We start from the raw sequence: 11,280 nt of genomic DNA, 5'->3' as shown, positions 1-11,280 counted from the left end.
CAGGGTCTCAAGTGTTTATGGGTGCCAATCTAGAAGAATACCCTCGAGATTTATTGATGAGATGCACAAGACCCTCGGGGTTATGCGTGCAACTGAGACAGAGGGAGTAGAGTTGGTTGTCTATCGTCTGAAAGGGGTGGCCTATTCGTGGTTTGAGTTGTGGGAAGATTCTCGTGAGGAGGGGAGCCCTCCGGCAAGGTCGAGCGAGTTTGCCGATGCCTTTATTGATCACTTCCTGCCTGCTGAGACAAGGACAGCCCGTGCAACAGAGTTCGAAAACTTGAAGCAAGGTAGCAGAAGTGTGTGGGAGTACTACATGGAGTTTGCTTGCCTGTCCAAGTATGCCATTCATATGTTTCCCACCATGGAGGCCAGGGTGCGTCAGTTTGTTCAGGGCCTTAATCCTTTGACTATTAATGAGGCTTCTACAGCTGCATTAAATTCTGACATAAATTATGGGAAGATGGTGGCATTTGCTCAGGCCACAGAGAACCGCAAATTGAAGAACAGAATGGAGAGAGAGGGTAACATAAAGACCCGGTCTATGGGCAACATGGGTGAGTCACTAGGTGGGGGAAGATCAGCTTTCCGGGTAGGGACATCAGGGCCGTCCGAGTCTGTTACACAATCTTCACCCAGTGCACCGCCATCAAGGCCTAGCCAGCAGCAGCGGTGGAGTCGTTTCAGGCCTAGTCAGGGCAACAGAGGATCCTATCAGCAGGGTTGGTCATGAGAGAGATCCCAGCAGTAGCAGAGGTCCCCGTGCCCCAAGTGTGGGAAGATGCACTCAAGGATTTGCTACTTGGAGTTACCCGTATGCTATGGATACGGGATGAGGGGTCACATTTAGAGGCATTGTCATACATCCCGCCAGGGAGCGTGTAGGGGTACAATACAGTCATCTAGTCTAGTAGTTGCTACATCTTCAGTTCCCTCTCCAGCTCGAGGTACCCCAACACCTGTGGGGTGAGGTGCAGTTAGGGGTAATGCGCAAAGTTCTGGAGGACCTAGCCGGTTTTATGCCATGAGTGGTCGCCAGACTACAGAGGTTTCTCCAGATGTTGTTACAGGTATTCTGACTGTCCAATCGCATGATGTGTGTGCAATTATTTACCTCGGTTCCACCTTGTCCTATGTTACCCCTTTTGTTGCTATGGAATTCGGGATAGAACCATAACAGCTTCATGAACCATTCTCGGTATCTATTCTGGTTGGTGAGTCAATTTTGGCTGTTCGAGTTTATAGAAGTTATGGTGTCATGGTGCGTGGTAGGATACCATGGCCAATCTTATTGAATTGGGGATAGTTTATTTTTATGTAATAATGGGGATGGATTGGCTTTATTCATGTTTTGCCAAGCTTGATTGTCGGACTAGAGCTATGAGGCTTGAGTTTCCTAATGAGCCCGTTGTTGAATGGAAGGGAGATAATGTAGTGCCTAAAGGTCGGTTTATTTCTTACCTTAAGGCCGCGAAGATAATCAAGAAGGGATGTATCTATTATTTAGTTCGGGTTATGGACACCAATGCCGAGACACCTAGCCTTGAGTTTGTACCAATTGTGAATGAATTTCCGGATGTCTTTCCAGATGAGCTCCCTAGGATTCCACCAGACAAGGAGATTGATTTTGGAATCGATGTGATGCCAGGCACGCAGTGTATATCTATTCCACCTTACAAAATGGCACCGACAGAATTGAAAGAGCTAAAGGAACAACTTAAGGATTTGCTAGAAAAAGGGTTTCATCTGGCCGAGTGTGTCATCGTGGGGTGCACCGGTCTTGTTTGTAAGGAAGAAAGATGGGTTGCTACGGATGTGTATTGACTACCGGCAACTCAACAAGGTCACAATCAAAAATAAATATCCACTACCAAGAATAGATGACTTGTTTGATCAATTGCAAGGTGCTACGTGTTTCTCAAAAATTGATTTGCGGTCCGGGTATCATCAATTGAAGATAAGGGATCAGGATATTCCAAAAACTGCTTTCAGGATTCGGTATGGGTACTTCGAATTTCTGGTGATGTTATTTGGGCTAACAAATGCCCCGGTAGCTTTCATGGATTTTATGAATCGAGTCTTCAAGCCTTTTCTAGACTCCTTTGTGATAGTGTTCATTGAATATATTCTTGTGTATTCCCGAAGTTGGGAGGACTATGCTGACCATCTCAGGGCAATTCTGCAGACTCTTCAGCAACATCAATTGTATGCAAAATTTTCAAAATGTGAATTTTGGCTTGAATCTATCGCGTTCTTGGGTCATGTCATCTCCAGGGATGGAATTATGGTTGATCCTCAAAAGATTGCAACAGTGAAGAGTTGGCCTAGACCTACCACTCCAATAGAGATTCGCAGTTTCTTAGGTTTGGCTGGGTACTATAGGAGATTTGTGGAGGGGTTTTCTACTCTTGCCTCTCCATTGACTAAATTGACGCAGAAGGTAGTTAAGTTCCAGTGGTCTGATGCTTGTGAAATGAGCTTCCAAGAATTGAAATCAAGACTGACTACAACACCAGTATTAACCCTGCCAGAGGGTGTAGAGGGATTTGTGATGTATTGCGATGCTTCAAGGATCAGGCTTGGGTGTGTGTTAATTCAACATGGCAAAGTTATAGCCTACGCTTTTAGGCAACTCAAGAATCATGAAAAGAACTGTCCAACCCATGACTTAGAGCTTGCGGTAGTGGTGTTTGCGCTAAAGATTTGGCGACATATTTGTATGGGGTCCATGTGGATGTGTTTACGGACCACAAGAGCCTTCAATATATTTTCAAGAAGAAGGAGTTAAATCTGAGACAAATAAGATGGTTAGAGTTACTCAAGGACTATGACATTGATATTCTCTATCACCCGGGAAAGGCTAATGTTGTGGCGGATGCTCTTAGTCGAAAAGCTATGGAGAGTTTGGCTCATGTGGAGGCATATCAGAGGCTGTTGACCAGAGAACTTCACTAGTTGGCTGGCTTGGGAGTTTGCCTTGCGGACTCCAATGAAAGAGGAGTGATTGTACAGAATATGGATGAATCATTGCTTGTGGCGGAGGTGAAGGAAAAACAATTCAACGACCCGTTGTTAGCACAACTGAAAGAGGGGATTCATAAACACAAGACCACAACTTTTTCTCTTGTCATGGATGATGGTACCCTACGGTACCAAAGCTACCTATGTGTTCCGAATATCGACGGTCTTCGGGAAAGGATCATAGCAGAAGCTCACACTTCTAGGTATTCCGTACACCTAGGTTCTACAAAAATATATCATGATATCAAAGAAGTTTATTGGTGGAATAACATGAAAAAGGATGTGGCAGACATTGTGTCTAGATGTCCGAACTGTTAGCAAGTGAAGGCCGAACATCAAAAACCCGGAGGACTGGCACAAAGCATAGAAATCCCAATATAGAAATGGGAGATGATCAACATGGATTTGTGGTAGGGTTACCGCGCACTCCACACAAGTTTGACTCAATTTGGGTAATTATGGATCGACTCATGAAATCAGCGCACTTCTTGCCAGTTAAATCTACCAACACAGCGGAATAGTATGCTCAGTTGTATATCAAAGAAATAGTCAGATTGCATGGGACTCCAGTCTCAATCATTTCAAATCGAAGGGCTAGTTCACAACCAACTTTTGGAAGAAATTTCAGCGAGGTTTGGGTATGCAAGTAAATCTTAGCACAACTTTTCATCCTCAAACCGACGGGCAACTAGAGCGGACTATTCAGACACTTAAGGACATGATGCGTGCTTGTACTCTTGATTTCAAAGGTAGCTGGGATGACCATTTGCCACTCATAGAATTTGCTTATAACAATAGCTTCCATGCTAGTATCCAAATTACACCATTCGAGGCATTGTATGGTAGGAGATATAGGTCTCCCATTGGGTTGTTCAAGGTTGTAGAAGTGGAATTGATAGGGCCAGACCTTGTGCATCAGGCCATGGAGAAAGTCAAAATGATTAAGGAGATGTTGAAAACTGCTCAGAGTCACCAAAAGTCATATTCGGACGTTCTTCGCAGAGATTTGGAGTTCAAAGAAGATGATTGGATATTTTTTTAAGGTTTCCCCCATGAAGGTATCATGCGGTTTGGAAAGAAAGGGAATTGAGTCCAAGGTATGTCGGGCCGTATAGAATCATTCAGAGAATTGGTCAGGTGGCATACAAGCTCGAGCTGCCACCCGAGATGTCACTGGTACACCCAGTCTTCTATGTGTCCATGTTGAAGAAGGTAGTGGGAGATCCGTCCACTATTGTGCCAGTTGAAACTATCGAGGTTAATGAGGAACTATCATATGAAGAAGTTCTAGTTGTCATTCTTGACAGGCAAGTCCGGAAATTGAGAAATACGGAAATTGCCTCCGTAAAAGTGTTATGGCGGAACCAGCAGGTTGAGGAAGCCACTTGGGAAGCCGAGGAAGAAATGAGAAAGAAGTACCCACATTTTTTTTGTACAGCCATGTAATAGCTTTTTATGCATTTGGTCCTTATGAACTCTTATCTTTTGATTTGATCTATGTAAAACTGTCCTGTTTTGGTTATGTGTTGCCTATGCGGCCATGGTTAGTGTTGTACAAGTTATGTTACGTTTATGGAATGTGTATATGTTGTTAGATATATTTCTCGGGCTCTCTAACAAGTGGATAGACCCAGTTATAAGGGAAACTCTTCCGAAATTTCTGAAAATTTTGGGAGTTAGTCAAAATTTGGGAGTTAAAGATGTGTGATAAAATGGTTAGGTTATGTTATGTATTTGGGGACAGACTCTACTTCTCATTCGAGGGCGAATGATCCTAAGTGAGGGAGAATGTGACACCCCAGGAAAAAAATTCAAAGTATTTAAGCGCTATTAAGAAAGTTGATGTGCGTTAATTATATAATTTTATGTGTAGACGAGGAAGATTAACATGATGGATATCAATTTGATATGATAATAAGTGTATGAGGCTCATTATAAGTCATATGGCGTCTAAGGAGAGTCCTAAGTCTAAATCAAGTTGGAAGATTACATGATAGTCTAATGTTACAAATGTATATGCACTAGGCTAAATTTTGGACAAGCAAATATACATATACCTAAAGAGTTATGGGATGTACAGCCTATCAAATAAAAAGATCTTCAAGTTTAGTTTCTAAAGCTTCAAACCGTTCGTCATTCGGACACTCATACAAGAGGTTATGACTAGATTATTGAACGCTGGCCGAAATTTGCACTACCGCAGCGCGCCTATGGGGAGGTACAGAGAGCATTGAAAAACTTTTTCTGAGCACATTTTTCACAACCGCGGTGCCCTATGCGGCATGGCTGTGCAAAAATTGGGCTTTTGTTATAAAACGACCTCATTTCGCCAAATAAATGCAATGGATCATTTCGTTAGCTAAAACCGGATATTTATAGAGTGAGAGAGTTCCCTAGAGTGGGAAAGTGTCCCTCATCAATTTTTCTTCAATTCTGGCTCAATCTTGAAAGATTATTAAGGAAAAATACACTAGCTCTTCATCCTTGAGGTAAGATTCTATACTCTAACCCTTAATTTCGAATCTTAGCTAAAGATGGGTATTTATCAAGAAAGTTTGTGGGTATTGGAGTTGTTATCTTGCTTGCATGTGTTGTCAAAGGGTGTAGGAACATTGTTGAGCTAAAAATGGTAAAGTATGGGTTGTGGGTTGATGAAATCCTCTAAAGGACCATAAAGATTTAACGCACACATAGTGTTTGATAAAATGCTCAAATGAGCTAGAATTATGATCATCTTCCTAATTTTAGTTCAAATTGTTATATTTCCAAAATAGATTGAGGTTGCTAAGAATTCTGGAACATTGTAGATTCTAAGGAAGCTCAATTGAGGTATGTATGGCTAAAACCCCCTCCTCTTAGAAATTGAGCCTCTGTGGTGCCCGTGCAAATGTTGTAAGTCCAGAATTTAATTGATGTAGTACTTGTTATGTCAAATGAATTGACGTTGTGAAAGTGTATGTGGAAGGTGCTTCTCTATGTATTTAATGTGTTATTACTTGTAAATTGAGGATGTGGGGTGAACATGAATTATGAAGTGTGGTAATTGTGGCCCCAAATATCGATGAACTAATACATGTGGAACCAAATATTGAAGTGAGAATGATCAACGGAAAAGGGTAACGTCTTGGTAAGACGGCTTAGCCGATCGGGCCATGATTGGACGCCATGTTATACACACATGGTGGTAATGTATTGATAATTGAAACTGGAAAGTGAGAATGAAATAAGGGTAACGTCTTGGTAAGACGGCTTAGCCGATCGGGCCGTGATCAGACTCCGCTCAAGGAAGCGGTGGTAATGTGGATGATGATGCAATGATATGGAATTCCCCAATCTAAAATTTCAGAAATTATGTGAACCTCTTATATTATTGATGTGGTGCTTATTTGAAGCTTGTTGTCCTTCTGATTTCTTTTTACTCTTGTATGGTTGTTCTTTCTAACTGGAAGGTGTTTAGTTATATATACTAGTACTATTCCATGGTACTAATGTCCCTTTTGCCGTGGGTGCCACATTTTTAAATAAATGTAGGTGGCTCCACAGCGGATAGTGCCGATCGCGCGTAGTGGAGCATCCTCCTCTCAAAGTCTTGGTGAGCCCCTTTCTCCCTCAAGGGGTTATATTGTACATCTTTTGTTATAGATATCCACTTTTGAGGTATAGTCGGGGCCTTGTTGTCGGTATTGTCATTATTGTCTTTTGTATCCTTAGAGGATCCGTAGAAGTTTTTGTGGGTTATGTATGAGTGTTGGATGGGTCAATGAACTATATTGTTACTTTGTACTCTAGTTCTTCTAAACTATAACTGTATGAAATCTTGAAACTTAACCATGGATTTAGGTTTGGGACATGAAAATGGATTAATAATGCGAATGTTCGATTTTGCTATTGTTTAAATAAACAAAAGCATGGTTCCTTTAACTGTATTAAGTTGGGTAGAAATGTATGAATAAGGCTTGCTCAGTTGGGGTTTACTCGATTGAGCGCCAGTCACGCCTCCCGAGGTTGGGGCGTGACACATGCGTCTTGGGCCTGGTATTGGGCCATATATGTTGGACCTGGGTGCCGAATTCAGTCATCCTTTATTGATTCTGCTAAGCCTGGAAGTTTGGTCCTGCGGGTAGTGTGAAGAGTGAGGTTGTTGAAGGCCCAGCTAGTGCTGGGTTACTTAGTTTGGGTCTGTTTCTAGGCCTGCACCTATTCTTTATGTAATGTTTTTAATTATATACATATCCAGTTCTATAATAATTTGTAAACTAAACAATTGGGGAATTAGTAAATTGGGGAATCAGGGTATTCCAATACTTGCATGAATGGTAGAAACATGTCTATAAGGTTTACATGGTCTATTTGCTATTTTGTTCAACATGTCCTATTGTCGTACACTGATAGGAATCATGTCTATAATGATCGCACACACCTCACTTAATTTGTCTGACACTGGTACTTTATTCAAAGCATGTTAGTCTATGTAATTTCTTGCACTTATTTCCCTATCTACTACTGAATGCCTTAGACAACATGTTTATAATAATCATGCATTTTGCTTAATAGACAGTATGCCTATAGGATACAATTATATACATATTTGGTATGCTCATCTAGATACCATGACTATAGAGTTAACTAATTAATCAGCTGTTTCTATTATTTTCCTTTACACTGCCTCATTTAGATGATATGCCTATAAAGATAAAATATTACAAAACTAGTTCTAATTGTCAACTATTAGAAATCCTGCCTATAGGATACTGTCACCCGCCTAGAAAGCATGCCTATAGGGATAAAACGTTTAAATCAAGCCCAATTGTCAATCATTAGAAAACCTTCCCATAGGATGTTTATTAACGACTTCACAGCATTTTTACACAAACGATTAGATATCATGTCTATTGGACTTGCAACACTCTAATTTGCATATACGTCAGAAAATAGCACTGCCTATAATCCAGAATCACATAAAAATCATGCCTATAGGACTTAACATGTCTGGATGCCATATACTCCCTAACTAGAAATCTTTCTGCGTGCTTTTCCTGCTTATGTGTGGAGGTTACTTGAGCTCCTTTATTAAAATTATGTGCAGTCCTATCTGTTTTGATTATCGCCTAGTTCTATCATTTGGAGCAACTGAGTTGAGTCTAGAACTACCAAATAGTAGGTCAAAAGCCTCCTAGACCTTAGGCATGTTGCGGGTAGTGCATGCATAGTGCACGACTTAGAATTGAATTAGAATTCTTTTAAGTAAATAACTTCAACATAGTAATCGGGTTGCAGGAGATGATGAATAATATGAGCAACTCCTACCTAAAGGAAGTTGCGAAGTACTATTTATATTGCACGGGGTGATCCTTTAGGCTAAAAAATATAGGACCCCCTTATATGCTTTCTAAAAGGATGTAGTCATTAAATATAGACCGGCGCAGTTGTAATCCTCGTGATCTTTAAAACTTGTATCAATTATTCATATAGTTTAATGATATTTTTCCTTACATTGGTTTACGTTATAATAGGACTTTCAAATTTCATATCTTTCTTTACTTATATGGTCGCCTAGTTTAATCATATAATCCACATAGTGTAAAACTCTGCCAAGAACCACAATTGTGGACCTCGAGGAGTGTCTAACACCTTCTCTTGGAGGTAATTTGAGCTCTTACCGATCTTTGGTGGCGTTGACTAGTCAAACAGAGTTATTTGCAAATAGGTGCCCTAACACACCTCAAAAATGGCAGGTGGCAACTCTTTATCTTTTAATACCCATTTAAAAGAATTGTTATATGTCGAAGCCCGTTTTCGTAAGAACACAGGGCACAACAACATGTCGACTCTGCTGGGGATTTATACTTAGGCTCTTACCATAACAAACTTGACTTATGTGGCTACTTTCTTTTATTTTTCTTTATTTTGTTTCAAAACTGCTATTACATGCACATCCCTTCGCTTATTCACCTTTATTTGTTTGAATTTTCTACGACATGCACATCCCTTTCCTTATTCTCCTTGTTTGCTATGACATGTATGACCGCTCTCCATTTTTTTCCATCTTGACTGCTATATCCCTATTTCCTTACCTGCTTCATTACGTTCTCACACATTTTCATGAGCCAAACTGACTTCTTTCCTTTTTCTTTATTTTCTTTTCTCTTCTTTACATATTCACTTTTGCTATTTTATTTACTACTTCTTACATCCAAATACATGGCAATGTGTTATTATTTCTGCATAAAGCATGCTCCATATCATACTCCACTCATGCCAATTATCAATATAGCGGCGCTTGATGAGTGTCCGCGCTTTCTTGAAAATTACCCTTCTAAATCGAAAAGGCTTATTTGTGGTAGACTAGTCGATCAGCGGTGCAATCGACGGTCCCGTGCCCTTCCCTCTCAATTTGTCCACTTGGGTGTACCAGTCTAGACCATTCTATACCATTCTAGAAACCCTACTCCAACTTGAAATGTACATGAATCATGCTAAACCTAGTACGGGTTGGAGCGTTATTAATGTAACAACCTGCTAAGATGAAACTTGTCCAAATTCCGACGGAATTTCCACAATCCCAATGGACACTACCATGTTTTGTGCATTACTTGGAGAAAATGTGCCAACAGATTGATCATTATTGCGTAAGTAGTCAAATCTGGGAGGGGGAAAGGGATAACCTTTGTTTGTTTGCAGAAAATGAAGCATGAAATCCCCAAGTTCGGCATGTTTAAAAACATCCCACCTTTGCTACTTGAATGGTGGAAAGACCTTACACCTTGCGACAAAAATCATGTGAGAAGATTACTTGGTGACCTGCCATCCTTGCTAAATGTTCGACCAAATAGGGAATTGATTGAGGCCGCTACCATGTTCTAGGATGAGAAAAGAGTTGTTTTTTGATTTGACAATATAGAAATGACTCATATCGTAGAAGAAATAGGAGGCTTATCCAAGTTTCCATGGGATAGTTCGGGATTATTGGTACCTGAGAATCGCACTCCCCGCGGTTTTCTAAAAATGTTGGGTTTTAAGAAGAATGATGAGCTGCTCTATCTAAAGAAATCATACATCCCTTTTGAATTTCTTTACGAGCGTTATGTGCATAGAAAGTCGTATCTTCTTCACCATGATGAACTCGTCATTACTTCCTTGGGTTGGGTGCACCGCCGGGTTTATGTGTTTGTCGTCTTCTTCTTGGGGCCGTTGATATTCCCAATGAAAGGGGGGAGGATTCATACTCACTTAGCCATGGTCACCAAGACCTTGATAGAGGTCATCAGGGACAAACTTATACCATCATCCCTATGATCTTAGCTGAGATGTACCGCGCTCTAGATCGGTGCTAGAAAGGATTTGGACACTTTGAGGATTGTAATCTGTTGCTACAGGTCTGGTTGCTGGAACACTTTCAGAAGGGAGAGTATCCTCAAGAGCTTCTGCGAAGGCTACTGAATGAATACATAGCTAACCATCACCCAAAGAAAATGACATTTATCCCAGACAGGTTTGCATAGCCTGGAAATGCTGTAACTTGGGTGCGTTTCTTTAGCAATCTGACAGGCGAGCAGGCACATTTGATGTTTGAATGGTTTCCTAGTAGGGAGTTCATCATCAGATCAAGGGGGACTACTAATTTGGTTGCGAGGCATCTATCCTTATGCTTCTATAAGGGTAATGACGCAAGCAGGAAGAAAACAGGTCATACCTCAGATTTCAAACATGGTCCAGTACAAGATAGATTTCAAAGGAGATGTCATTCCATTTAAGTTCAAGGCGCAACATATGTGGAACCAAAACATCATTGTGGAAGGAGAAACCAATAAGCCAGACTGGTATCATGTCGATTATATATACTACTATCTATCATGGCTGGAAGACGACGTAGCGGGGGATGTCAAGCCAGGAGTCAATCTGAAGGAGAGGATCATAGATGAAGTGGTTGAGGCACAGCTTAAGTATAGAAGGCTACATAAAAGGGTGTTCGAGTCTAAAGCTAAACATCTGGAATAATACAAAGTGAACATGGAGGCGATAAAGTAATGGAGGGAGATTGCCACTAAGTCAATGGAAAAAATGGAATACTTAGAACAAGGATTGATGGAGCTAGAGGGAAAGATGATAAAGAGACTCTCAGATTGCCAAGCCATGGATGACGATGAAAGAGGACATCTGGAGAAAGCTTACTTGTTGTTGGACATGCGCGATCTGGGAAACCTGATTGATGGTGTCAAAAGAGCCAAGCATGTAGAGGGTCCTTTAGGGACCAAGTAG

At 40.9% G+C, this 11,280-nt stretch overlaps 1 protein-coding gene across 1 annotated transcript; it reads left to right on the top strand.

Moving 5' to 3' along the window:
• Positions 1-3,015: 3,015 nt before the first annotated feature.
• On the top strand, positions 3,016-4,063 carry LOC138873896 (uncharacterized). The gene is made up of 2 exons (XM_070152383.1): positions 3,016-3,334; positions 3,771-4,063. Exons 1-2 carry the CDS (start codon positions 3,016-3,018, stop codon positions 4,061-4,063), a joined length of 612 nt encoding a protein of 203 aa, XP_070008484.1.
• Positions 4,064-11,280: the final 7,217 nt, after the last annotated feature.

Source organism: Nicotiana sylvestris, chromosome 7 (assembly GCF_000393655.2).
Source record: "Nicotiana sylvestris chromosome 7, ASM39365v2, whole genome shotgun sequence".
NCBI classification, from domain to species: domain Eukaryota; kingdom Viridiplantae; phylum Streptophyta; class Magnoliopsida; order Solanales; family Solanaceae; genus Nicotiana; species Nicotiana sylvestris.
The sequence above is the reverse complement of the archived record's forward strand: the minus strand, read 5'-3'. Positions and strand labels throughout refer to the sequence as shown.